The sequence below is a fragment of the Marmota flaviventris genome, chromosome 2, assembly GCF_047511675.1.
Source record: "Marmota flaviventris isolate mMarFla1 chromosome 2, mMarFla1.hap1, whole genome shotgun sequence".
Taxonomy (NCBI): domain Eukaryota; kingdom Metazoa; phylum Chordata; class Mammalia; order Rodentia; family Sciuridae; genus Marmota; species Marmota flaviventris.
The window spans coordinates 156594918-156622652 of record NC_092499.1 but is presented as its reverse complement, the minus strand read 5'-3'; the positions used below and the strand labels follow the sequence as shown (position 1 = coordinate 156622652).

Sequence of the window (27735 nt, the reverse complement as noted above, 5' to 3'; positions counted from 1 at the left end):
TGATTCTGCTCGGACGTTCTGCACCTGAGCGCGCATGTCCAGTAAGCTGGGGCACCCTCCAGACCCGCCAGAAGCGAACCCAGGCTCCATAAGAAAATAGGCAACTGAGTTGCAATAAGAATGGGGCGATGAATGACTCCGCGGCCGATTTCTGATTTTCAGTCCTGGGCGCAGTTTATAACCCTGAAGTTTACCCAACCTGCCTACGGCCAAGCGCTCCAGTGCGCAAAGGCCATCATTGGCCACTTTCTACGGAGAAAGCTAACACTACTTGTTTTTTGAAAGGCTTTACCGCTCCTTCCCCTGCTCCATCTTGGTGCCGACCCCCACTGTCATCTTGGCCTGACTGGATCCGGGAAAGGACTGAGACTGGACTCAAACTATTGTGGGCCTTGGGGGTGGGGGAGGCCACCATGCTCGGGCCTGTGTCTCTCAGGAATTGTCGCTGACACCACGCACATCGTTTCCTGTTGACCCCTACCCTAGACTCTGAACCCCTCCTCCCAGCCACTGTCCTTGGGAAAGGCAGCGCTCGGATCGAATCCCCAGCCCCGAGGGGCTACAGATGCTGTAGGGACTGGTCCTAGGTTATCATTGCCTTGGGGCCCCACCAAACTTAACTGCTCAAAGCCTAGACTAAGTCTGAGTTTCTGACTCTAGGACCCCTCATCCTTTTATGCCTGACACTCTCGAAACGCCCAGTAAAAAAGGCCACCTCCCAACCTCCTGGGTCTTCATTGACTGAGATTCCCTGCTACAACTCTCAACCCACGTCCAGGCATCCAGTTATCCAGAGCTCCAGGAAGGGAGAGGGAGTAGCTGAGGCAGGGGAGGAAAAGGGCGGTGTACGGACCTGAGTTGGGGGTAGACGCTGTTGCGGGGAGCCCGGGCGCGGTCCCCGAGTGGGTGCGCTCCCTACCTGCAGTGGCTGGAAGGCGGGCGGGTGGCAAAGCGTCCAATGCGCGGAGGGAGGCGTCCGACTGCGCCGAGCCGAGGCATCCCTGCATTTATTTGAGCTCAAACGGAGCGACTGTTGACTTTAGCACACAAAGCAAAGATTTCACTGCCCGCTAGTTTAAAAATGAATATTTTACCAAGATATCGATCAGCGTTATAAAATTCAGTTAAGTACAATGGGATCCTGGCAAAAAAAAAAAAAAAAAAAGAATAATAAAGGAGGGGGGAGGCAATATAATATCTGTGCAAATTTGCTGAAGTGTGACGTGGCATGGAAAGTTTACCCTCCTGGAATTCGGATCTAGAATGTTTTTTTCGGTTGTTTACTGACTTTGTTTATTCACAGATCACGGTTGCTTAAACCCGTGCGCTGAAGGCGCGGGTAAAAGGAAGAAAAAGAGAGGGGGGAGAACCACTGTACCCCACAACGTAGAGTTAGGGGGAAAAGGCAGAGGGCGATCCCTGCTCTCCTAAGCTTGGAACCCGGGCTAGGGGAGGGGGTTGATCGGAGGGGCTGTGTGTGAAAGACACAAGAAGCGCAGAAAAGCCGACGAAAGGACCCGCTCCGAGACATCCTTTTTATGTATTCGGACAGAACTATATCTTATCGGCAGGGATCAGTGGAGGGGGGCGCGCTAAGTAGTTTAAAACGACCCTTGAACAATGGGCGTGCGATACGAAACATAGCAGGTTAGGGCAGCGCTTTCAGCCTCCATTGTCCCCCACTCGGCCCCCGGCCCTGCCTCTCGGCTCCTTCGCCACGGGAGCCTTTTATGTGATAATGAAACACATTTCAGGCCGGGCTCACGACGTGTGTGTCCTTGCCAGGGGGAGAGACTGCCTGATTGCCGGCTGCGACCTCCGGATCCCCCACCCCCCAATTTCTCTTCCCTGTGTTCTTCGGGACAATGTGGAGTGTTGAAAAGGGATTTGGAGGAGGGGGCCGGAGGCGAGGAGCAAACCCCCCTCAAGCGAGTGGGAAGGCCAGGGTTGGGAGGAGGGTGCAGAGACCCTGGCAAGGTGGTTGAGGGCTGCAGGAGAGGTGGTTTCTAGGGCTCGGGCACAGCTGGGACATTCCAGGTTTGGATAGCCAGAAAGCCCACAGGCCAAGTCTCAGAAACAGGAACTTGGATTTTAAAATCAGAGGCAATACGTTCAGGCACCTGCAGGATACATGCAGCAGTGGCCGGAAGACGGTGGCGGGTGGGGGGGGCTACAACATTGAATCCAAAACAGCTTATAGGCCTGTAGATATTCCAGGCAAAGCCAATGGTCAGGCTTCCCTTTGCACGCCTGGGCTACTGTTTCACAGTTAGCCACCAATTTACAAGCCAACTGTAAGGAGAGGTAGCACTACTTGTAAGAATTCATTCTGAGTCTGTCTTTATACTTGTGGAATTTCTTTGAAGGCTCACAAAATACCCACTCATCCTCTAAGCCAGCAATCCTGGTTTGCCAACCTGAACTCCTGGGCCAACAGGATGTTTTGGAAGGGTGTCAGGGTTTGCTGAGAGGAAAGAGGCACAAAGCTTGAGAGACTGCAATCTTTCTTTTGGCAAACAGCACCAAACACCTCACCCCCAATATGCCTTACTTTTAAAAAGGATATTGTCTGGTCACTTGCAGTTATCCATTTGAAACCAATTGCAGGAGAACAATCTTCTAAATGTTGCCCCAGGTCAGGTGCTTCACCACTCCTGGGTCTGCCAGGGTCCTCCAGAGCACTTTATCTGAAGGAGAAGGGTGGGAGTGGGTGGTGGAGTAGACACAGACTTGGAGGATCCAAGCAGAGGCTGGATTCCACAGGAACATAAGGGGTGCCACCAGCAGAGGTAAAAAGACAAAGTGCTGCACTAGGAATTTGCAAATCCAGTCTAGGCTTGGACTTGAACAGAGGCCTGAGATCTGACATACAGCAAATACATGTAAAATCCTGGCTTTCCCCTAGAGAAGCCAGTCCAGTCTCTCCCAAGAGATCTCAAAACCAGAGTGCCTCCCAACAGACCAGGTGGAAAGATAGGTGAAGAGTGGTTTTTTCTTGGTGTTAAAAAGAAACCCACTGGAATGGTTCATCTGGCACTTGTGTGTTTTATTATGTGCAAAGTTAACCTCAAAATTAAAAAGTGACCATAAACAATATTGAGTTCTATTTAATGATGTACTTGCTAAAGTGTTCTGTGGAAGTGTACTGGTATCTGCAATTTACTTTGAAATTCAATTAGAAAAATAAAGATGGATTAACTGATGGATTCAGCTAGACGTACAAATGTGATAAGGTAAGGATAGTGAAAATGTTAACTAGAATCTTGGCAGTAGGGTGCCATGTGCTTCCTGAAGAATTCATTCATCTTTAGTATTTTAATAAAATGTTGGAAAAACAATAACTCCCCCCCCAAAAAAAAAACCCTGTAACCAGTCAGAGTCTTGCTTCCTTCTTCTTGACATTATTTCTAAATCTGTTTATTTTTTTTGAATTCAGAGAGAGAGAAGAAAAATAAGAAAAAAGAAAATAAGAAAAAAGAAAATTTCAAAGAAAAGATTCAATGAATAAAACCAGCAATAACACTTTAATATAGATTTGTGGAACTCTGGCCCTTGTAGCCAGAATACACATTTATAAGCCATAAATAAAGCACGCAGAAACCATAAATTAATCAGACCCAAGACTTGGATTTCACCGTGTCAAAAATGGGAATGCATTGTTTTTTTTTTTTTTTCCTTTTTACTTGGCCATTTACATAGGCCCTTACATTATTTTTTCTCCTTTTTAAACAATTGTACAACTCTGGTTCTCTGTTAAAACTACATGGTTTTACACCGAGTCACTCACAAAAGTTTTTCTTTTTTTCTTTCCTTTTTTTTTTTAAAGTAAGACTTCCCTGCAACAACAATGGAGAACAACAACAACAACAAAAATCAGAATCTGCAGGTGCTTAAAGAAGCAGGAGTCTACACAGTAGTGGAAACAGGAGGTTTTTTTAAAAAGTTCATATTTTCCCCCTTTCCCTCTTTATTGATAGGCATCAGTGTGGCCCATCTGTTTGGGAAGGAAAGGCTGCAGAGGAGAACAGCAGACAGTTGTCTTGGGGTGGAGGTGTAATTTCTTCTTCCTTGCACCTTTCCAACACACCCTCCCCAAAGTCTCAACCCCTCCTTCCTCTCTCTTGTCCTTGTCCCGGCTGCCGGCTGCCAGAATTAACCGGGCCTGAAGCTGTCTTCTTAAGAGGAGTTCATAATGGGTCGGGAGTACACTCCCTGGTAGTAGGAGGTGTCTGCGGCCAGGGGCGAGGCGTCCAGGCCCGCTTTGTTCGTGACCGGGCCCATGGCCAAGCTGCCGGGCATGGGGGAACCGTAGCCAGGGTAGTGCATCACCTGTTCGTAGGTCTTGAGGTCCATTTTGTGGGGCTGGTGGTGGTGGTGGCTGTGGTGGTGTTGCTGCTCCGAAGACATGAGGTTGTTGATGGAGAAGGGATGATTGAAGGCGTAGTGGTGCTCAGGTTTGAGGTGGGCCTCAGGAGGCAGGCCAGGGTGATGGGGTGGGCCCAGCAGGTGGGCTGCGGCCTGCTGTTGCTGCCCTGGCGAGGGTGCCGGTTCTGGGGGGCTCAGCGCCGCGGAAGGCGTCCCTTTCAGCTCCCCTAGACCCCCGCGCTTATGCTCCTGGCACGGGGAGGCGCTCGAATGAGGCGACTCAGTGCCCCCCGGAGTGTCGGAGGCCGGCCCAGCGGCCTCCCCGATCTGAGCCTGCGAAGCCTGGTTCCCAGCAGCCGCCTTCTTGCCGCCGCCCCCGGCACCGGTGGCTTCCTTCAGTGCCAGCTGCTTCTCGCACTTGAAGCGCTTCTGGCGGCGTAGGTAGCAGCCATTCTCGAACATGTTGCCCGAGTCCGGGTGCAGGGTCCAAAAAGAGCCCTTGCCGGGCTTGTCTGGGGAGCGGGGCACCTTGAGAAAACAATCATTGAAGGAGAGCGAGTGGCGGATGGAGTTCTGCCAGCGCTGCTGGTTCTGCCGGTAGAAGGGGAAGAGGTCCATGATCCACTGGTAGATCTCGCTCAGCGTCAGCATCTTGTTGGGGCTCTGTTGGATGGCCATGGTGATGAGCGAGATGTACGAATAGGGCGGCTTGGCGTGCGTGTAACTGCGCCGGTACGTCTTGGGGTCGCGCGCGCGGCTCAGACCCGCCTGTCCGTACATGGGACTCATGGAGTTCATATTGGCATACGGGGCTAGACCACCCATAGCCCCGGCCGCCTGTCCCCCGAGGGGACTAAGGCTCGGACTCAAGTGCGGTCCCATGCCCGCCACTCCAGCTGCCCCGGCCGAGCCGCCCATGCCCGCCATGGCGCCCGCGCCCGGGGACATGCCGGCCAGGGACGGGCTCATGCCCGCGCCCACGTACGACGACATGTTCATAGAGCCTGCGCTCATGTTGCCCGAGCCGCTGCCCATGGCGGCCGCCGACATGCTCATGTAAGTGTTCATGCCGTTCATCCCCAGGCCGGCGTTCATGTTGCTGACGGAAGAGTAGCCCTGCGGACAGAGCCGGGAGAGGGAGACGCAACATTAGCACCGTGGCTCCAGCGTGGCCGAACCTCCCTTCCACCCGTCCAGCCCAGGCCCCCGCCTCCGGTGAAGCCTCCAGGGAGTCTTTCCCTCCTTTAGGCTACGGTAACGGGACACTGAATTTATTTCACTTAGAGTGAGCCAGGATAACCCTTGCGGAGGTAGTCAACAGGCTGCAGTCATGGGCATGTGGACCCCTTTCTATTCCTTCTGCTCCTTGCCCGGGGTCCGGAATACCGGGTCCCTGGCGCAACACCAGGTTAGTTACCCCAAATGAATTCTCCCTCCCCATAATTTCCCCAAACTCTTTCGGAACTCTCCAGCCAGCATAATGATCCAGCGCCACGGCCAGGAATCCCCGGGACACTACCTCAGGTTCCAGTAAACAACCTTTAGGACGCCGCTTGGGACGCACAGGACGGTCTCAAGTGGAGACTGTCCCAGGGCTCCCTATGCCCGGACTTCTTCCCGGGACCCCCACCCTGGCCCCTAGGAGAACTGAAGTGCAATGTGAGCGGGGTCGGAGTGGGGGCGGGGGACAGTCTGAGGCATTGCAAGCAGCAATAGGGAAGGAACCGCGAACTGGGGAAGGAACTACACGCGGTTGGGCTTAGAAGCCTCAAACTTTCTTTCTCTTTGTCCATTATTCTTTGACTCTTTGCCTTCACCTCAGCCCCCAACTCCTACCCACCTTCTCCTCTTCAGCTCCCCACCCCCTCGCCGGCAGACCTCCCACCCCTCCCCAGCCGCGCGCTGCCAAACATAACTCTGTTAGGATAGTGCGTGGCTCGGCCACGAAGAGGATTTGGAGGCGCCGCAAGTCAATATTTGATCACAAAGTTAATATTATCTCAAGGCTAACAGTGTGTCGTATAAAAAAGAGACCCATTTGAGTCGAAGGAGGGCGGAAAAGGCGGCTGCCCAGTAAAGCTGGGGGTGAGGGGCGGGTGCCAGCGAGGGAAGCGGTCCTGAGGTTGGGGAAGGAGCGAACGCCACCACCCCATTTCCCCCTGGAAAAGGCGAGCGCTTACCTCGGGCTCGGCATAGTAGCTGCTCCAGTCGGACGGCTCGTGCCCTTCCATCTTCACGGCTCCCAGCATACTGGAAGCCGAGTGCATGGCAGTTTAAAATTTAACAGCCACAACAAACGACCAGCAATCAGCCCCCACCCCCACCCTCTTAAAAAAAAAAAAAAAAAAGTCGGCGAAGGCACTGTCCCCTCCCTCCCTCCCTCTCTGGCGCTCCCTCTCTGTCGGATCCACTCCCTCTCTCTCCCAGGGCCGACCGGAGGCGGTAGTTGGAAGTGGGAGGGAGGTGTGGGTCACAGGAGGAGGGGGCCGAGGAACCGAGGAGGCCCAGACCGGAGCCCCGCTGTCGCGAGCGCCCGCCACTGCCACCGCCGCTGCCGCGCTCACGGGCTGCCGGGTGGAGGCTGAGGTTGGCAGTGCCGAGCTGCCCCGAGGCGGCGGGAAGCTCGCGGCGCGGGGCGGGTGGGGGGAGAGGAGGAGGAGGAGGGGGAGGAGGAGGTGTGGACCGCGGAGCGGACAAGTGCCGCAGTGACGTGGGCGGCTGGTGATATAGCGCGGCGCGCTGGCGCGGGCCTCCAATCCCCAGACCCGGGGCAGCCCATTTGAATAATCAGCTCACACCTAGGTGAGAGGAAGCCTCGGCCGGCACCCCACACCTGCCCCTCTGCGCCCGCGCCCGCTCAGCTCCCTATGTGCACTACACTCTAGGGTCAGGACGGGGAAACGGCGAGCCGGCCCGCAGGCGCCCAGATGGGGCTCACTCCTGGATCGACCTGGGAGTCACCGAGGGCGGAGGCGCCTGGAAAAAGGCACCTCCACCCCCGGCAAAAGTGGCTCTGGACTTCTGTCCCCGCCCGATCCCTTAGCGCCAAGCGTCTGTCCTAGGGGGCGTCCCGCCTCCGTGTCCCGCAGAGCCTTATTTAAGCAGGATTTATTTATCCCGGGTTTCTTCGCTCTCAGCGCACCTTCCCTGTCAAAACAACAAGCAGGTGACAGCCAATTTGCAAAGCGCCGTCTTATTTAGAAAAACTGTGTACACACCTTTAACTCGCCCGCCGCTGCTCCTGAGAGGCCCCTCCCTGCTCCAGTTAAGTCCCTGAGCGGCCCCGGACAACGCGCGGGGCGCTCATGATACAAACACCTCGGTTTTCTGCCTCCTCCAAGTCCACCTCCTGCCACTGACAGGGGTGCAGTCGGGCACACGCAGCCCGGCTACTTGCAGCCGACGCTTGGAAGACCGATTTGTCTCTGACATTCAGGCCGGCGTATTTCAAGGTTACTTTTCAGTTACAACCAAGGTGCCCACAGCATTTCGTAACTAAAACAAACAGGGTAGGAGGTGGGTGTAGAGCAGGAAGGGGGAGAAGAATAAAAGAATCAATAATGGGTCGTATGAAATGACTTCAAGAGGGTCTCTGTCCTTTCTGTCTTCTGGAGGGGTTGTTTTATAAATATTAAAAATTTCAGCAATCCTGTGCTTCTCTTTTATTTCCACTGTAATTCCTGGGTGCAAAAATTGTCACCTGTCCTGGGTTGGCTACCCACAGCAAGTCCAGGTTTGCAGTGGGAATATTTGCAGGTATTTAGATATGGAAGCCCTGTTTTGGTTCTGAAAACTGGCTGGACCATGGTATCTAGCCTTGCATGCTCACTCTCCGAGATGAGAAAAAAAAAAATTGGAAATAGTGGGGCCCTGGCACACTTCTCCAGAATTAGGGGTGATGGTAGCAGAAGAGAGGTGAGGTGACAGGCATGAAGCTGAACATTAAGAATGGAAGTGTGTGTGAGGATCAAACTGGAAGGTGAGCCAGAAGACAGCAGTAGGTGCAGGCGGACCCCCCCCACACACACACACTCCCCGCATCCCTGCCTCTGGGGTCTGCACTGGTTTTGAACTGAAGAGGCAGATGCTCACAGTGCCCTTTGATGCTCAAATGCACATAGTTTGGATAATTTATAAAGGAGGGCAATAATAAGCCTTCTGAAAGAGTGTCAGGGTGGGCTCCCCCAAAGTAAAGATTTCCATTTCTGCTGAAGTGGGTGTACCCCATCCTAGATTGCTGAGAGCTCTCAGGAGGGGAAGATACCCCCAAGTGCCTGATGGTGTGTAATAAGCACAGTTGACTATTTGCCCATGGGAGCCAAAGAGGCCAGATCCCCAGCATCTTCCAGTGGGTCCCATCCAGAGGAAGGGTGGAAACAACTTCTAAGAAATTGGGGAAAAGGGGCATGGAGAACAAAAAGAAGTTTTTTTTCCTTTTCCCCAAAGTTTTCTGCTCATTCGGGAGCAGAAACACAGCTTCCCCACATACACACATCCTCCCCAAAACACATTGTTAAACCCCTCCTTCCCACATAGCACTTAAATTCCCAAACAGAAAACTCTGCAAAATAACACCAAATGGGCAGGTTTCTGGTGTGCATCGACTTGAAAACCCAAAAGATTATTCTGGTTAACCTGTGTGGGGAGGGGCGGGCGAGTTAATATGAGGATATGAGCTTAAGTGTGTGCCCACTCCCCCATTTCGATTTTGCTCCTGGTTGAAAATTTGGTCCTAGAAAATATTTTTCATGCAAAACGAAAGAGCAGGCGTTGAAACAGGAGATTATTTGGAAGAGAAGGAGCTGTCCTAAGGAGCGGATCTTGAGAGCGCCCACCTTCACCCCCAGTCTTCTTGGTGTTTTGGATCCCTGACCTTAGGGAGCGCTAAGCACCGGCTTCTACAGTGATAGGGCGCCCCCTGTCGTCCACAAGGCCAACGGGACCAACTCAAGTCTGCATTTACCCCCGCGCTCCCAATCGGCCAACTCCAATGCCTAGCTGCCTTTTCCATCTCTCTGAGTAGCCCTGCCTGGAATAACGATGCCAGGGCCTCTGAATTTCTTCGGAAGTCTTCGAAATTCTGCGCAAACCCAAACCGGCTCGGGTAGGGTCGAGCTGCGTAGAACGCCGCCTGTAGTCTCCAAGCCTCGGGTCCCGGGCCTTCCCAGCGCGCCCGCTCCTAGGGAAGGCGAACGCGGCCTGCAGTTCGCTTTTGGCAGCCAGTAACAGGGGACCGACCTGCTGCGTCGGGGGCCGGAATGAACCAGACAGGCTGGGTTCGCGCTTTCCCAGCTCCGCGGTCTTTGGCGTCGCTACCTCCCCCTGCACGTTCTGGTCCTTCCTGGAGCTTCGATTTCTAAAGGTTTATTCAGATTTCTGGCACGGAAGCTTCAGGCTGGAATGTTGTGAATTGCTCCGGGTGCTTCTCTCCAGGAAAAAAGTTCGCAGGAACTCGGGCTGCAAACAGATGTTTGCTTTGACCCCCCTTTAGTTTCACCTCACCTGGAGCCTAGACCTATAAAGCTTTCCTTTGCCTGCCTTCTCTCTTTTCTTTCCGTTTCCTCCAGTCCTGCTCCGTTACTATATTAAAGCCTCTTTACAACCAACGACTGTACTTAGGGTTGCAGTTTATTTTTATTCTGGATGTCGCCGCGGCGGCAAAGGGAGCTATGGCTTGGATTCAAATGCAGGTTACCTCTTCTCTCGGTGGTAAGAGACGCTGTGATTCTGTGTCCCTTAGCAATACCCCCCCCCCCCCAACTCTCTTTGTCAATGAAACTACAGAAGGGAGCATCAATGAAAAGAACTCAACTTCCTTAAGATACAATCCATAAAATATCAAAGGGAAAAATATTAAAAGCCCTATTCAACTGATCAATACTCCAATTCATAAAGCCCTTCAGAGAATGTATGTCTGGGAAAGGACTTACTCAAAGTTCTCCAACCTGTTCAGGGCATTTTCCAACAGGTCTGCAGGCGAGGTTAAGTCAGAGGAAATAGAAACATGATTTAAAGTCTTATGAAAGTAGACTTTTTACTGTCAAAAATAAGATTTCTTATTTAATAGCCATCAGATGTCCACATGCCCAGGGTGGATTCTCTGGGTGAATCCCAAGTCTCAATGAAGAAAATGTATATAGTGTGTCAAAGTTATTATTAATTTTTTACTTTTTTTTTTTTTAACAGAATCTTGCTAAGTTGCTAGGTTGGTGAGCCTATTGCCTTAGCTTCTCCAGTTGCTGGAATTACAGGCATGTGCCGCCTGGGCTGGCCAACTGGTGGGTTATTTCTGAAATTTATTTTTAAAAATCAGAGTATCAGAATTTGTTTATTTGGCAGTGGGCATATCTTCAAATACTCTCCTGCTGGTCTTAATTGTTCTTTAAGGGTCAAAACACTTCATTTAGGCTGGGGTTTTGGCTCAGTGGTAGAGCACTTGCCTAGCACATGTGAGTCACTGGATTCAATCCCTAGCACCACATTAAAAAAAAAAAAAAAAAACTAAACTAAATAAACAAAGGTTTAAAAAAAAAACACTTCATTGTTCTTTAAGGGTCAAAACACTATTTGTTGGAAGTGCTACTGAAAACAATTAGCTAAGAACAACTTATGAAAAGGATATTGACTTGAAAAAATGAAAAAAAAATTTAGTGTGATACAGTCTTACCAAAAAACACACAAACACACACACACATACACACACTAGAAAATGATGATAGAAGTGGGGAGGGACATGACACAACATTTAAGTTTAATGAACAATGAACCTACATGCAATCTATCTTCCCTTTTCAAGATGTAATGAAAAGAAGGGATCCAAATAAAAAATAATCACAAAATAAAAAGAATGTTGATGTTAATGATTCTAATGGGTGGTGGGGGAGGTATACCTCAGTGGTAGTGCACCTGCTTAGAATGAGGAAGGCCCTCAGTTCAATTCCCAGCACCAATTGTGTTTGAGTAGTAGACTTATATCTTCAATCTACATTTTTCTGCAGTATGATTGTACATTTTTGTATCACTGTTGTTTTATTATTACCTTCCGTTATTATTTTATGGTGAAACAGGTAATAAGCTTTCATGTTAAGGAAAATTCAGCAAAATAACTTGTACAAATATTCACTCAGTTCTCAGCCTCCAAAGATCAGAGAAGTCACCATCCAAACTGACAAAGCTTTTGAATTCTTGAAAACAAAACTAATATTTTTTTCCTTACTGGTATCAGGGGATAGATGGATTATGTTCTTCATTGAGTTAAGAGAGGAAGACAAGACATTTTTATGACAACCATAGATGGAGACTCCCAGTGTGTTCCACATCACATAGAAGAAAGAGGAAGACTCTTTCCTCTGGGGTACATTAAGATGAATTTGTCACAAAGACCTCTTTGTTTATACATGTAGAATTTGACTGTTGTTTGGAAGGGTGAGTGTTTGTTATGGATGTCCATCTTTTATGGGCTTAGTAGTTTAGCTGAGCAATTGCTAACTGTGTTCTCATCTTTGTAGTTCTGTACAGAAAAGTTAATGCTCTGCCCATTTGGGTCCAGAGTTTAAAATATATTTCTAGTCTATGCTTGACATCCTGTCCACCATTGTTGCGATTTTAGCACTCTTCTGCTATGTAGAACTATTATAGCAGGTAATTAAAATAATTAGAAGAGATAAAAATAAATGACAATTTTTAGTGGCAATAATAATAATATGCCAATGTGAGGGAGAATAAGCTCTTCTTTGAGGGATGCTTAAATTAGATGAATCTGCATTTGTGGTCCTGGGAGCATGTTATTCTTGGGAGAAATCTCAGTTATTCCTGCCAAAAAGGCAAGCAGTAAACTTCTTTAAGGAAAGGAGTTATGGAGAGTCACTCACAGACTACCTGAAGAATCAAACCCCAGCCATTTTTTCTTTGTGTTATACAAAGAGCTAATTTAGAAGTAGCCCCACTAGATCTATGAGCTACTGATTATTTGCTTGGACAAACAAATGTGCTTTCAATAAGTATGAAAGGATGAGGCATCTGAGAGATGTGGAGATTAGAAAGAGGTCAGAAAGTCCTGAGTGTTGAGTCTGATGCTTATGAAGCAATTGTTAGTTTCTTGTTTCCATCTCAAAGTGATACAGTGCTCTGTGTAAACACCCGAAAAAACTAGACCTAATTTGTTCTAATATTAAGCAATGATGATGAAGGGAGTTTATATATTTTTGTCCATTTGGCAAATATTTAATCAGTACTTACTGTATTCTAGATGGTGGGGGACAGAGGAAGTGATGACTGTGTTTACAGAAACTAAGTCTGTTTCTTCCTTCCACTCTTTCCCTCTCTGTTTCTGTCACAAAGTCCAACCTCTCACTGTTTTTCAGTTCCCTCCTAACCATAATCCAGGAATTTCCAAGTGTGAAAATCCCATTCCAAAGGGAATTTTACATTTCACCTCTTTGAAAACAGTCAATCTTCTGGCAAAGATGAACTAAAATTCAGGATAAAGAGCTCTTCCTGTTTCCACCCAGAATCAACAGGAAAACCAAAGGCTCAATGCTCACATAGTTCTCCAGATGCCAGTAGAATAGATCTGGCACAATTGTGGTCAGACAGGGAGTACTGTGGCAGCGCAACTCTGTCCTACCTCCATTTGCAATGACTATGGGATCAGTTTTCCCTCTGCCAGGAGATTCTGCTTTGGGAAGCAGAAGGATAAAGGTGGTAGGGAGGTGCTGCTGGTGATGGCTTGAGAAACTTGTCACCTCTGACATATATATTGAACCTGCAGTTCTTAGATGTTTGTGATGTAAGTGTCTACTGGGTCTGTGTCAATTGCACTTCCCAAAAGTAATTTCCTGAAAAAAAAATGTAGAAAAATCATGGACTCCTCTGCGGTGTGTTTGTGTGTATGTGTGTGTGTGTGTGTGTGTGTGTATATATATATATATATATATATATATATATATATATATATATATTTCAAGGAGGGGTACTGAGTTACAGACACAGTGCCCCACTATGACCTAATTAACCAGACCTGGGCCCTGCCGGGTCATACTTTTGTGAGCACAGGAATCCCCTGGGGATCTTGTTAAAATGAAGATTCTGATTCAGAAAGTAGATTCTGCAGCCCTGAGGAGCTTCCAGGTGATACAGATGCTGCTGGTCGGCTGACCATAGGTAGTAAAACTAAGCCTTAAAGGCCTATTTCTGTCACTGATCCTGCAGTTTGTCCCTAGCTAGGTGGTGAAATGCTACTTGATAAATAAGTACAGGTACCTTTTTAACTCCTGCCAGTTCTCTAGCACATCTGCATCCCTCCCCTCTCCCCAGCCCCCAGCCACATCTGAGTCTCTTCTCAACATTTTTTTAAGCGGTGTTGGGGGTCCTCCAGCCCACGGGATGCAGCCCCCAGCAGTGTCCTCCTAAGTGTAGCTGCCCATCTTCACTTCCCCACCCCCATCAAGACTCATTGTTAGCTCAGCAGGTATTCTCCTCTTAGGCGGTGTTTTCCAGAGACAGGGACCTCCCTGGTTGACTGGGAAGGAAAGGGGATCTGTGGCAATTATCAGTTTGCAACATGGAAATGGTCATTTTCCAATTATTGAAAAACAACCTAAGCAAAGTGTTCCCTGCAACCACGCAGCCTCATCAAAGGCCCACTGGGGTCCAGTTAAAATGTTTCCTTAAGGAAGAGGCCCCAGGGAATCAAGGCGATCCCTGCCTGCCTGCCGGCCTCTGACATTGGGCAGGGAATTCTGCTCAGGGACAGGACTGATCTTTGGAACATCCATTGAATCTCTTTGCTGATTCACTTTGCATTTAAGAAACAAAATAGAGAAAAGATCAAAGGAAGAGAAAGTGGTGAAGAAATTCCTGTTTATTGAGTTGCAGTGGATTTGCCTATTTCCCTTTGAAAAGAAAAACCTGGGTTTCTTTTGAAGGCAACTGGAAATGAGAATTTTCATCCACAAAATCTGACCCGATGTTGAACCCACACTGTTTGCCAATGCACAAGAAAAGAACACTACCAGGAGTAATTAAAACTGAACCCCTAGGCATAACAATTAAGCCCCCTATTGTGCCAACCAAGTATTTTCTGATATGTAATATGAAATGTTTAGAAACTAAAATTGGAGTCTCAGAGGTGAGAAGAATTTAAAAATTTGAAATGTTTCATTATTAGCAATAAGACCATCTTTCCTTTTGTGGAAATTTAAATGAAGCCTTAATTCTGGACAGAGTATTTCCTACATGTAAAAACTGCTAAGAGGGAAGGAAAATAGTTATTCTGTGGGTGAATTCTTATTTCTACCATATTTGTAAATGCATATGGGAGAAACAATGTAGAGTCTCTAAATTTTAGGCCAACTACTTAATTCTATATCTGATTTTGGGGAGAGGGTACTGGGAGTTGAACCCAGAAGTGCTTTAACACTGAGCTATGTCCCCAGCCCTTTTAAATTTTTTTTATTTTGAGATAGTGTCAAATTGCTGAGGCTAGCCTTGAACTTGCTATACTCCTGGCTCAGCTTCCCAAGTCACTGAGATTAGAGGCACATACCACTGCACCTTACTCTACATCTATTTTTTTTAAAAAGAGAGAGAGAGAAAGAATTTTTTAATATTTATTTTTTAGTTTTCGGCGGACACAACATCTTTGTTTGTATGTGGTGCTGAGGATCGAACCCGGACCGCACACATGCCAGGCGAGTGCGCTACCGCTTGAGCCACATCCCCAGCCCTCTACATATGTTTTTAAAGCAATGTGAACTGAGAATGATAAAGTCAATAAGGAAGCTGGATGAAGCTGCTTTGAGATCCCTGGATACAAAAGGATCTAAAATCCAAACATTTTCCATTTGTCCCTTTCGCACTCAAATTCTAAATCACCCAATAGGTTACCTCTGTTCATATAAAAGATTGTACTGTGATGCCAACTGTAAACAAATTGTGTTGTGTTAAATGAAAGATAGTAATATAAATACAGCATGATATTCTTCAGAGGAATCCATATGAATAGGTTTATATCCTTCAAAATATTGAGGGTTTAATTGTGCCCTGTAAGTGTGAAACCTGCAAATTCATTCTTCTAAGTCTTCAAAATAAAGTGCTAACTAGATGCTAATGATGTGGCCATTCCTAGTGGAAGCTCCAAGTCTCAGACCTGATATCCATTCCCTAGTTATCACAGTTAAGTTGAAATTGGAACAAGAGGGTGGCATTGTCTGTTTCTCTGTTTTCTTTAATTATTTTTTCTCCTCCTTTAACACGTTAAATTTAGAAATGTGAAATTCTTTCTTCATGTTCATTTTCCAAAGGGTTTTCTACTTCCATCCCCCACCCAATGGCTGGGTCCTTTGAGAATAAAGAGGTGAGGTGGTCAGGGGTAATAGTTTCATCAGACTCTATGGTTCACACAGGCCTTTCCCCTGAGAAAGCTCATTTTATCACAGAGTTGGGGAAGGGCAACTGCGATGAAAGCCATTGAGATTCTGCCCCAGCTCACCCAGCCATTCTGATCACAATATTACTCAAAGCTTGACCTATTTTCACTTATTAATTTTTCTTCCTTTCCAATAGACATTCCTTTAGTGAGATGGAGAAGTTATCAAAAACCTGGGAAACAAGAAAATACAAGTAAAATTCTCAGGTACCAGGAGTCTATGTATTTGTTTGTGAGTGTATATATATGTGTATATTTATTATATGTGCAGAGTTAGTCTATGACATCCCACCCAATGGTCTATCTAGAAGAATATGGTTAAGTAAATAATAATCCAACTTTATTATGGAGTATTGTGCAACTGTTTTCAAGGATGATATAAATCTCTATAAAATCACATAGAAGGGCTGGGGATGTGGCTCAAGCGGTAGAGGCCCGGGTTCGATCCTCAGCACCACATACAAACAAAGATGTCGTGTCTGCCGAAAACTAAAAAAAAAAAAAAAAAAAAAAAATCACATAAAAAATATAACCCTTTGATTTTGAAATTTATTTTAAAATTAAATTAAATTTATTTTATTTTTTGTGATGTTGTGAATTGAACCCAGGGCATCTTGCATGCTAGGCAAGCACTCTATCACTGAGTTATACCTTCTACCCCAATACTGATTTTATAATGAAAGGTTAAGTAGTTGTAGAATATGATTTATGAAATTTTTGTAACAATGAGCCCTGACTCAGTCACTGCATAATAAAGATTTGAAGTTTATATACAAAACTGTCAACAATGACACCCCTAGAGGTTGGGAGTTAGGAGAGATAGAAGATTTCCAGTTCTTATTTTATATCTGCCTTATTTTTATCATTGTCTTTTCTGGTTTTGCTATTAAACAATCTCAAACAAACATGAAGAAGTGTGGTCTTTGCCACTGGATAGCTGCTATGTTGCAAACAAATATTCCTGGTTCTTATTAATTGAAATATACTTTCCTGCATCTTGCTTTAGAGAAAACGAGCAAGTCCTCTCCCTGGACGAGCCTGCTTTCCATTTGTAGGTAGAGAAATCAAACTGGAAATACCCACAGGGTGGGAGAAGTTAGGTAGGAAAAAGAAACCACTAAGACTTAATAAATCTGACCTAATTTTAAAAAGAAAAAAGTGGATGTCACAGGGCAAACGTAAAGAACCAGCTAGTACTTAAATTGCTGTGGCTCTTAATTGCTCAGGAAGTGAAAGGATTGAAATGCAGGCTCTATGTGGTTTTACTTAATTAATATTTATGACCGTAGAAGAAAATTAAATAAGGCAAACGGTGTAATTTTAAAGAGCCTGTGGTCACAGTCTGCAGGACTCACAACAAATTCCGAAGCAAGAAATGCAAGTGCTCTGGGGACTGTGATTTCAGTTTGGGGAAGTGTGATTTTCAGTTTTCTCCATTTCATCCTTCATGCTAGGTGAGACCCCCTATCATTTTTGCATGTTTTCTTTGTCATTGTGATTGAATGTCTGAAGAAAGGTTTCCTTTTTCCATTGGGGTAAAAAGCCAGGGGCTGCCTAAAGATGTCAGCTTTGGAAACATGTATAATTGCTCCATTTGGGCATTTGTAAGATGCATTATCTGTCATGTACTGATTCTTTGTGTGGTTTAATGCTTTGGGTTTTCCCCCTTGGAAACAGAGAGTTGGTGAGAGTGCATCATTTCCTGTTGTGAGGAATCCAAACTAAGGTTGGTTCAACTTCTGTGGGCTAATAAATATTTAATAAATGGATAGGTGAAACAAAGAAAAAATAGAAAACAGATGCTATGCGACTTTGAAAAGCTCATAGTTTGGCCCTGAACACTAGTTTTGACAGGATAAAATCAAATTACAATAAATCCTAGGCCAGTGCTGTTCAAACTTCAATTGATAACCCATTCATGTATGTTGACCACAATTTACTTCCCTAAAATCATTGTTATGTGTAAGAAAGGGAAAGAATAAAATGCAAGCTTTCAGTGTATCTCACATAGTAATGGATGTGTAGACTTGAAGAGGCCTCTCTTCCTATTATAAATGTGTATATATATCTGCATCAAGATGTAAAATGCATCTCTGACTGTGGTTCTTAAAAAGCTTGGGGTTGAGGATTCATTAGCTCTGCTTGCAAGGAAACCTCATATTTCTCATCTGTGAAACAGGGATAACAGTAGAAGTCCCCTCATAGGATTTGGATGAAAACGGAGTGAGTTGGAACTCAGGGTGATGGTTTAGCCCAACATCTACCATATTGAGAATATCTGAACTGTATTTTTCAATCCCTGTGTCCTCTGTAGTTTTCAAGAAAGTCCTCAGCCCATGACACAGAGAGATGCATTATACTATATTTTACAATTCTCTCAACTGGAATCACAAACAGCTCTCTTCAAAAGCAACCACATTTGCTTAAAATGTCACCATGTATTTGAAAAGGTTATTCTCTTCTCTATGAATGACATAAATGCTCTGCTGAGCTCTGGGCCAAAAGCTGCTCCAGGATTAGAAAATGTGTCCTGCCCACTTGTAATTCTTCTTAGCAAAGAGTTAGTCCTTGTTTCCAATTCTGTAGCTTTCTTTCCCATTGAAGGTTAGATTTCCTGTTGACTATGATTCTCAATTGCCCCTATTTCCAACTCTTCATAAACTCTTTGCCACCCACTACAGTTGTTCATTTTCTCCTTGCCCTCTTCTTAAGGTCACTAGGTACTTCAAGACTCAGGTTTGGAATGTTTATGCAACTCCTCTCTTTACCTTCTCTAGGACTATGTTGTTCACCATTCCTCTTTCTGATCACCTTTCTGTATTTTCACCTGCCTCTGCATTTGCATTTCTTTTCATTCAGTAAAACTATCTTCCCCCCAAGGAATGTCAGGTTACCTAAGTCTGTAAAAAGCCTCCTTCAGCCATCTATCTAGAAGACTCCTCAGCTGCCAAAGCCAAGTTGATGACTCCTGGATCCTCTCCCATGAAGACTGCTTCAGACCAGCCTGGGGGATCCATCTAGGGTGAGACCTTAGCCAGGAATCTCCTGTTAGATTAAAAAAAATTCACTTGGACTTAATGCATATAGGGGAGAAATTTTCATTCTCTTAAACTGACCAATGTAGCTACCGGCTCCATAAAAACTGGATACCTTGCTATTAGTGATGAAAAATTCTCCCCTTTTCCAAGCTCATTGCTTCAAAAAACAAAAGAAACTCGGTGTGGTGGCACATCCCTTTATTTCCATTGCCTTGGGAAGCTGAGGCAGGGAGGATCACAATTTACAATTGAGAGAATTGTAAAATATAGTATAATGCATCTCTCTGTGTCTCTCAACAACTTAGTAAGATCCTAACTTGCCTAGTGAGAACTTGTCTCAAAATAAAAAATAAAAAGTACTGGTGATGTGGTTCAGTGGTAAAGTATCCCTAGGGTATACTTATATACCAGTCCAAAAAAACAAAAATTAAGAAATCAGGCTGGCAACACAGTATAGGGGCAGATAGCAGTGCAGGAACACATGGGGGTTAGTGTTGGGGAGGAGACTGCACTTCTTAACTTTCCAACATCATTGTTCAGTCTTTTCCTTAACTGATATTTGAGCACAATTATCATTTTCAACTTGCCTTTCCACATAAAAGTATGTTTTGGAATCTTCCCAGGTACACACATATAGCATGATCTCCTATTTATAGTGCACAACAGCATTCAAAATCCATAGCCCTTTAGTTAATCTACTAATGTTGATGTCTCAGGAGAATTCCCAGAATCTATGTTCGTGTGATTTAATAGGGCAATGCTACATAGTCATGCAGACAGCACAGTTCTGAAAAGACAAGGTCAACCTCTCTGGTAGGTCAGGCCTCTGATGATCTCTCCAGAAAGCTCTAAACCAATACAGACAGGAAAGTATCAGGTGAAATGAAAACTTGGAACTAAGGATTGTGTCCTTGTTTTGGCCGCCCAGAAGTAGACGTGCTATAAGGATTTGAGTGTGAGCCGGAAACATTGGAAGGGGATTGAGGAAGCAAGGCAGGGAAAGAGAGGCAGCCAAGAGAGGGCATGCTATTAAGCAGGTTATCACTGTGGACTCTTTAATACCACTAAGACTTCTGGGAGCTAGAGGAGAACATGTATCTCCCTGTTGTCCCTGTCAAAGGGTGAGGGAGCTGAGGTATTTATGTACCAACTCCTATAGTCATCGATTGACAGTTGCTGCTGAGGATTCTTTTCTGGATATTTCCAGCGTGCATGGGTAGGGTAGGAATGACTGACAGAAACACTCTCCAGCACAAGGGTGAGGATGCTGGCCAATGGAAGTTGGGCATTGGAGATATACTTGGGGCCCCGACATCATCTAAGTTCTAGCATCTCCATTTCCCAAAGGCAAGGTATTAGAGGCCTTAATCTCCTAAGCCTGAGTGAGATCTTTAGTCATAAAACAAGGATAATGATAAATGCCTTTTAATTGTTGTAAGGTTTAAATGAGGCTTTGCTTTAATTCTCAAGTACTATCTTCAAGAATCCTGATGGAGAAGAAAGAGACAAGTAGACATACAATAATATTCCTATTTATCACAGGTTCTGGACCCCAGAACTTCATTTCTAAGTGAGGAGAGACCACAAATCCCCTCCAACTTCTTCAATAGAATCAACCTTCCAAATTTGAATTGTGAGAGTCATAGTTTGTGAATCACCTGCAGGTTCCAAAAAATATATTTCTGCTACTCAAAATGATGTATCATAATTCAGAAATGTTACTTTCCCATGTTTTATCAGAATGGAATAGTGGGTCAAGGATAGCTGGAGAGTTAGCTGCAGGAAACAGTAGGCAGAGCTCTGCTGTCTCCACTGAGATGCTTGCTGGTCCCAAGTGCTCTTCATTACTTGAAAGAAGGCAAGTGGAAATGCCCAGTTTGAGCAGAAATCTTCTAGCATTATGCATTTCTAATGCTCAGTGGTAAAAGAGTAGACTGAAATATTGAATAATGGTGAACTTTCTTTCTATTAAGTAGAAGGTAAATGATTGATTTGCTTCTAGTTTCCTGGTGAGGTGATTCACCTGCACTGACTGGGAACTCATGATAAAAATAATATCATCTTGGAAAGTCCCCATAACTCAAGCCTGGATTTTTAGTTCCTTCCTAAAAACTGAAATTCAGAAAGGAGAATACCTGGGGACTCACAAAGAGGAAAACTCTTACAATTCGACTGTAAGCATGACCCTAATCACCCTTGTGCAAAATACCAGCACTGTGATAATTCCCACCATGGGTGAAAAAGAATATCCCATTTTCAGGGCCATTTCTACAAAGTACTGATGGAATTTCTCCTGTCCTTGTAAGAACTCTCACTCCTCAGACTCAGATTTGCTTTTAACCAAAAGCCTTTGATTTGATCCCCATGAGGTTAATGGGACCTTAAATCAGTCATAAGACCCTTCAGAGTTTATCTGGAAATTCCACCCTTTCTTTATTTTTAACACTATCCCATCATTGAATTTTATGTTCTAGACATTAATCATTTTCATTTCTAAAGCTAGATAACATCTGAAGTACTATTTCCCATTTCCTAAGCTCCTTCAGGATAGTATAAGTAAAACCTTAACTTTGTCCTCTGATTGGAAAAAAAAAAAAAGTCTATGTACACTAACTTGAGATGTTTCAGACTTTATTATCCTAGCACAGAAAGAAAGAGCTGAGCCTTTGATTCATATTCTATTCCATCACGAGTACAGCCCTGCTAAAGGGATTTGCATGTTTAAAGGAGCGGTCAGAACAACCCACATAATGAATTCCCCAGGGGCCTTTGTAGGGAAATTGCTATTCATCCCAAACGCTGATGCCTGCTCTAGGGCTGCGTTCTCCTAGTGTCCTGATTGGATTCTTGTGCTCAGCGCCAGCCAATCAGAAGGCGTCAGAGCCAAGCCCTCCATCTTGGATGAACTTACTTAGGAGGGCAGGTAGGGGTGAGTTGAGTGGTGGACAGGGTATCAACCTGTAGGTGGAGGGTGGTGTTGTGTGTAGGTGTGGAAAGGTGAATAGTGAGTTTGTTTACTTTCTTTAATTCCTTTATCAGGAAGCACCTTTTCTAGGGGTCAAAAACACAGAGATATTGATTTTCCCCATTTTAAGTAGACAATTGCAAGCATCATCACTATTTCTCATGAAAAAAAAAATGTAATAAAAAGTGAACTGGGAAAGTATTTTGACCACCAGATTGGTAGGAAATTCTACTGTAAAATATTCCATGATCTGTATTAAAACTGCAGCGTATTCCATATACCTGGAATAGCTACAGTTGATTTTATTTAAAAATTTACAAGAGAAGGAGTAGGCACACCAGTACTCACTGTTTCTCAAGGGGTTTTGTGACAAGGACCTGGGCTGAAACCGGGAAAAACCTCAGCTTTTCTTTAGCTTTGTCTTAATCATTAGCATCACCTTTTCCCTGCAACTGTGTCAACATGGGGGGCAGGACCTTCTCAGTTAGTCACTACCTTTGATGTCCAGAGAATTCTGCTTCTCTATCCCCAAGAGTCCTTCCTTAGCCTCCTGCCAGGCATTCTGTTCCCTCAGGGTTCTATCAGTAATTGTTCCTCACTAAGGTTTAGCATGTAGCAAAACTTGGTAAGGTATATCATGACTAAAGGTATTCATTGGTTCAAAAGAGAAACTGATGAATGATAGAGGTAAAGAGCATGACTTTTAGAGTCAAGATATTGATTTCAGGCCTTGATTCCATTACATATGAACTGAGTAACCAGGAGCATGTTACTTAACACCCCAAGCCTCAGTTTCTTCATCTCTCAGTGAAGATGGTGATTATTTCTTCCTCCAAGCAGCATGGAGATCATGCCTCATGGTACACAGTGATGACTCACAATGAGCCAAGGACTCCTTCATTATTACTATAAACATATAATAAGATTTCTCTGTATGTTGGCTATTGCAGGGTATGAAAACAGCTGGATAAATTTTTATAGGATTTAGATATGATCTGATTTATACCACAGAGTGGGTAGTACTCAAGAAATTCTCTTGGGGGTCATTGGGAAGTAATGTCATTCAGGGAAGCTGCAGGTCTTTCCTTGCATCCTCCAAGCTACCTACCTGTGCAGCAAGGTGCACATTCCAGGAGGAAAAATAGTATTTTAAGGATAGTTAATACTTCCTCCAGTAAAACTGAATGCTTAACTACTCATTATGTTATCATCATCATCATCAACAACATGAGGGGGAATTCAAGTTGTTATATTGGAGGATAATCTGATTCTCCCACAGAGTGTCCTAGGTTATACAGAAGACCAGCTGGTCTGACCCTAGGCAAGCCTTTCGTATTTTTCAGTGGTTATTTCTATATCAAGAAAAACAAGATTTCTATTCATGCTATCCTTTTCTACAGCTTGGGAAGGAAGTTGAGGACAGATTTAAATGACCCAGTTTTGTTTCTAGCTCTGTCTCTTGAGAGCTGGAAGGCCCTGAGTGAGTTGGTTGATTTCACTGAGCCTCAAAAGCTTAACCTTTAGAACAGAATGAGGACATCCACCTGGACAAATACTGTTAAGGTGACAAGCGAATGGGAGAGTGAGGGTTTTGCCAAGTTATGGCTGCCCCACTACTCGGTGCTCATGGAAATAGAGAAGTTCAAACTGAAAGGGTCAGAGAACTCATAAACTAGTTTAAATTTCTCAGGACATGGAAAGGGTTTGGCTTTTCTCAAGGGACTACTTTTTTTTTTTTGAACAAAGATACCCATCCATTGAGTATGAATAAGAATAAACCTTTATAATTGAAAATATTAAACCAAAACCACCTTTGTCCTTCCTTTAGGCACATTCTGGATACCACTTGCTGCATGTCAAAAGCCAAGAAAAGAATGGCCATTGACTCTTTCTTGAGACTATGGCAAGAAAATAGTTTTGAAAGCCAGGTTTAAGGGGCAAGAGACAGTGATAATTTAAATTTCAAAATCTTCCTTTACATCTCAAGAGTAAGTCAGCGACAGGCCCTAAATTTTTATCAGAAGCCACACTAAAGGGAAGTTGGAAAGGGAAGTAGAGTAATTGACCTGCAAATGAGAAGTAGGTGGGAAAACTTTCCTGATTCCAGAGGAGAGTCAGAGGGAGATGGGGAGGGGTAATAAAGGGGGCTCTGACTCTTTTCCCCTGAGGCCAAATCCACAAAGAAGGAAGGTATGGAAATACCTAGGAGGTGGTTTCTGAGACTTTAAAAACATCTGGGCCCATTATCCTTTTTGCCTCACCACACCACTCCCAAAATGGAAGACCACTGTAGAACAAGGATGGCGATGGGTTTGGGCTGAAGGTCTGGCTGTTTAGTGGAAGTGCACCCTGGAGACAGACAATGGACATGGCTGAGACTAAGAAGCTGCAGCCACCCAAAGATTACAGGGAACCATGTGTGTGAGCCTTTAAAGCCCCGATTCAGGTACTTAGTCTGCTGACACTTCGGCAAAGAGAGCTCACACATTTCCCCTAAAGATCCAGGAAGGACCAGCACTCTGCAATGACACTAGAGGACACTGCCTACACCACACAGGAGATAGCCTTTCCCTGGAACTGGCTGGAACTAGAGGAATGCTTATAGGTAACCAGGCCTTCCCTGAAACCTGAGGATATATGAGACTTTCTTGGACCACCCCAGGTTCTTGAAGAGACAAATAAAAAGAAAAAGAAAAAAAATTAGGTGTAGGCAGCTCTGATGAGAAGATGGCTTCAGAAGAGATGGCATCAAGGTGGCAGATGCTACTCACACAGAGGGGATGATGTTTCTTTTCACTAGCAGGTTTGTGCAGGCTACCTAGTCCTGAGATGAGCTAGAGGTGGGTGAGACCTTGAAGTTGAGGTTAGTAATAGGAAATAAAGAAACCACTTTTTTTTTTGCTCATGGGAATAGTAGTGTGTATTGTCAATCACTCTACAGTATCATTTAATCAACTTTAAAATAAAGTTAGCTCTCACACTCCAACACAAAATCACTTAACTTATATGCTTGATACCATGTAACTAATAACTAAATAACAATGCTAGTAAACCTGATATTTAATAGTTTTAAAAATGAACATGTGTTATGTGTACTTTCATCTTTTTTGTAGACTTCGGAATCTTCATTTTTTGATACTCACCTTTGTTACCCATTTGTTGTAAAAAATGGCAAGTATGCCAGCAACTTGGGAGGCTGAGGCAGGAATCACAAGTTTGAGACCAGCCTCAGCATCTTAGAGAGGACCCTGTCTCAAAATAAAACATAGAAAGGGCTGGAGATTTAGCTCAGTGGTATAGCATCCCTTGGGTCCAATTCCCAATATCCCCCCCAAGTAGCAAACGTATGTGTGTGCATATGTACTTTCAAATGTGTATATAATATATATAATGTTATGGGTTTAGTGATGTCCCCACAAACTTTTATGCCTAAATTCTAAACCTGAGTACTTCAGAAGTGAACATATTTGGAGAAAGAGTCTTCAAAAAATTAATTAAGGTTAAATGAGGTCGTTAGGGCTCTAACTCAATATTCCTGGTGTTCTTATAACAGGAAGAGATTAGGACACAAATACAGGAAGAAGACCATGTAAAGACACAGAAAGATAGCGGCCAGCTACACATCAAGGAGAAAGTCTTCGGGAGAAGCCAATAGCGTCAACATCTTGATCTCAGACTTGTAGCCTCCAGAACCAGAAAACAGTTCTGTTGTTTGTGCTACTCAAACTATGGTAGTGTTTTATGGCAGCCCTAGCAAACTAATGGAGAGATTAATATATTTATTAGATATACGTATAAGATATTCTTTTATAGCAAATGATGAAACAAAGCAATAATCTAAAGAGAAGAGAAATTATAAATCTTTCTTGCTCATCTATTTCACCAATATTTATTGAGTGCCTTCTATCTATGAAAGCACCGAAGGTGCTGTGGTCCCTTCAGGGCCATACACATATGTAAATTCACACAATACGTTCATTTAGGATGCCAGATGAGAAGCATAATAATTTCTGGAGAGGTTCTCAGAGGAAGGTCAGGGAAGTGGCATTTAAACCAGATTTCAATGAGAGAGCTAGGAAATATCCCATTTGGGAGTAATGGTATGAGCCATCACGAGAAGCAGAGAGGTCAGGCACACTCTGGAAATAGTGATTAGATGCTTTGGACAGAGCAGAAGGAAATGGCAGGAGAGGATTCAGTTGTGATGGGCGTTTTAGGATAGTCAGATTTTGCTTGCTCAGATTTTATTCAAGGAGGAATGGCGAATAATTGAAGTTTTTTTAAACTGACAACTCGCATATTGAAAAGTATTAAATTAACCCATTAACCCCTAGGGTACAGAGTGAGAGTTCACTGGAGATGGACATTGCAACAGTTTAAATTCAAGGCAACCAAGAAGAAGGCCTATGTGAGAGGGCTTCAGAGCCTTAGAAAAATGCTCAGGACCCTGGCAACTTCCTTTTACTTTTCTTCCTTTTTATTTATAGAAAAATAAAATACTTTTACATGGTCTGTCACCCTTCCTTGAGCTGCTGTCTGTTGGGAAAAGTGAAAAACTTAGGTAAGTCTTTTGCCTTTTCTGAGCCTGGCTGGGATAAACCTCAGCGGTTTTGCTGAATGAGACACATTAGCATATTTATAATAGGTCTCAGTTTCAGATAGCAGCACTTGAGAATCAAGATAGGGAGTGTTATTGTGAGTAGGAAATTAGTGGGTCCATGGAGAAGATAAAATAATGAGTGACAATCTTCCTGCTGGTTGTTATCAGCATTGGCACAGTGGGAGGTAGTGATGAACTAACTGAATTTGCACCAAAATATTTCATCCTCCCATTGGCTAAAGTTCCACTGCACAGAGATTGTGCTTTGGTTCTTGTTGGCTCTTGAAAAATGAATATCCTTTATGAGGGAGAAGGCCTCAGACGTGGTGACCATCCTATTTTGACCCCCTTGAAAAGAACCCATACAGATCATATTGATCTGTTAAGACAGAGTTTCCTAGCATTCTCTCTTAACTGTCTTGGATTTCTCTGTTTTAATGTTTTTTTCTTCAGTTTAAAAACCAGAAATGCATTTCTCACAGTTTTAAGGGCTGAGATTCTGAGATCAGAGTGCCTGCTTAGTTAGGTTCTGGTGAAGGCCCTCTCTGGGTTTGCAGATGGCTTTCTCCTTGCTGTTTCCTCATCTGGACTTTCCTTGGTGTGTGCACATGGAAAGAGAGATATTTTTCACTCTTCTTCTTCTAAAGCCACTCACTCTATCAGATGAGGACCCTACCCTATGACTTCATTTAACCTTGAATACCTCCTAAAATACCTCTCTCCAAATATATTCACATTGGAGGTTAAGGCTCCAACACATGCATTTTAGGGAGATAATTTCAGCTCAAATCAGGGATTTAGATGTAATGGGCATCTAAATCTCCAGGAATTACCTAGAGAAGGTACACACCTAGTGTTAACAATGACAATTCTTACTTGTTCCTGAATCTCTGAGTTTGAGTGCTAAATTGTTATACTTCCTCTGAGGCCTAGAATGGGTATTGTGTCTTGGATTTGTTAGCTTAGCTCTCTCCTTGGCATCTATTCAAGAAAAGTCTTTGCTCAAAGTTCCTGGATGTGGCAAGTATCTTGGGGCGTGGGCTTGAGTTACTTAGCTTGACTTCACCTCCTGGCCACACGTATGAGTTCAGGAGTGGACTGTTTACTCCATGTGAGCCACACGGGCTGGAGGAATCTGCAAGAAAATATGCTGTACTGGTTTGAGAAGAGACCTCTGCTCTTCCTTCCTGGACATGGTAGGAGAACTTTATATTGTGAGTGTTAACTTATTAAACTGGTCACACAGAAAGGAGATGAGCCAAAAGAATCCAGGGCCTTCTTATGGTGTTCCTGAATCAAGCAAGTTTAAAAGTTCCTTCACTTCTGGACTTGTTGGTAA

The 27735-nt window shown here is 44.5% G+C and overlaps 1 protein-coding gene across 1 annotated transcript; it reads right to left on the bottom strand.

Annotated features, from left to right (window-relative positions):
* Positions 1 to 4176: 4176 nt before the first annotated feature.
* On the bottom strand, positions 4177 to 6632 carry Foxa2 (forkhead box A2). The gene is made up of 2 exons (XM_027922122.3): positions 6546 to 6632; positions 4177 to 5481 (listed from the first exon to the last, which is right to left on the bottom strand). The coding sequence occupies exons 1-2, from the start codon at positions 6630 to 6632 to the stop codon at positions 4177 to 4179; spliced, it is 1392 nt and encodes a 463-aa protein (XP_027777923.1).
* Positions 6633 to 27735: the final 21103 nt, after the last annotated feature.

Excerpts from the sequence above, each read along its gene's own strand:
- Foxa2 (XM_027922122.3), bottom strand. The coding sequence starts at position 6,632 with ATGCACTCGGCTTCCAGTATGCTGGGAGCCGTGAAGATGGAAGGGCAC. Across the intron at positions 5,482-6,545 it reads GCTACTATGCCGAGCCCGAG|GGCTACTCTTCCGTCAGCAA; the intron begins GTAAGCGCTCGC and ends CTCTGTCCGCAG.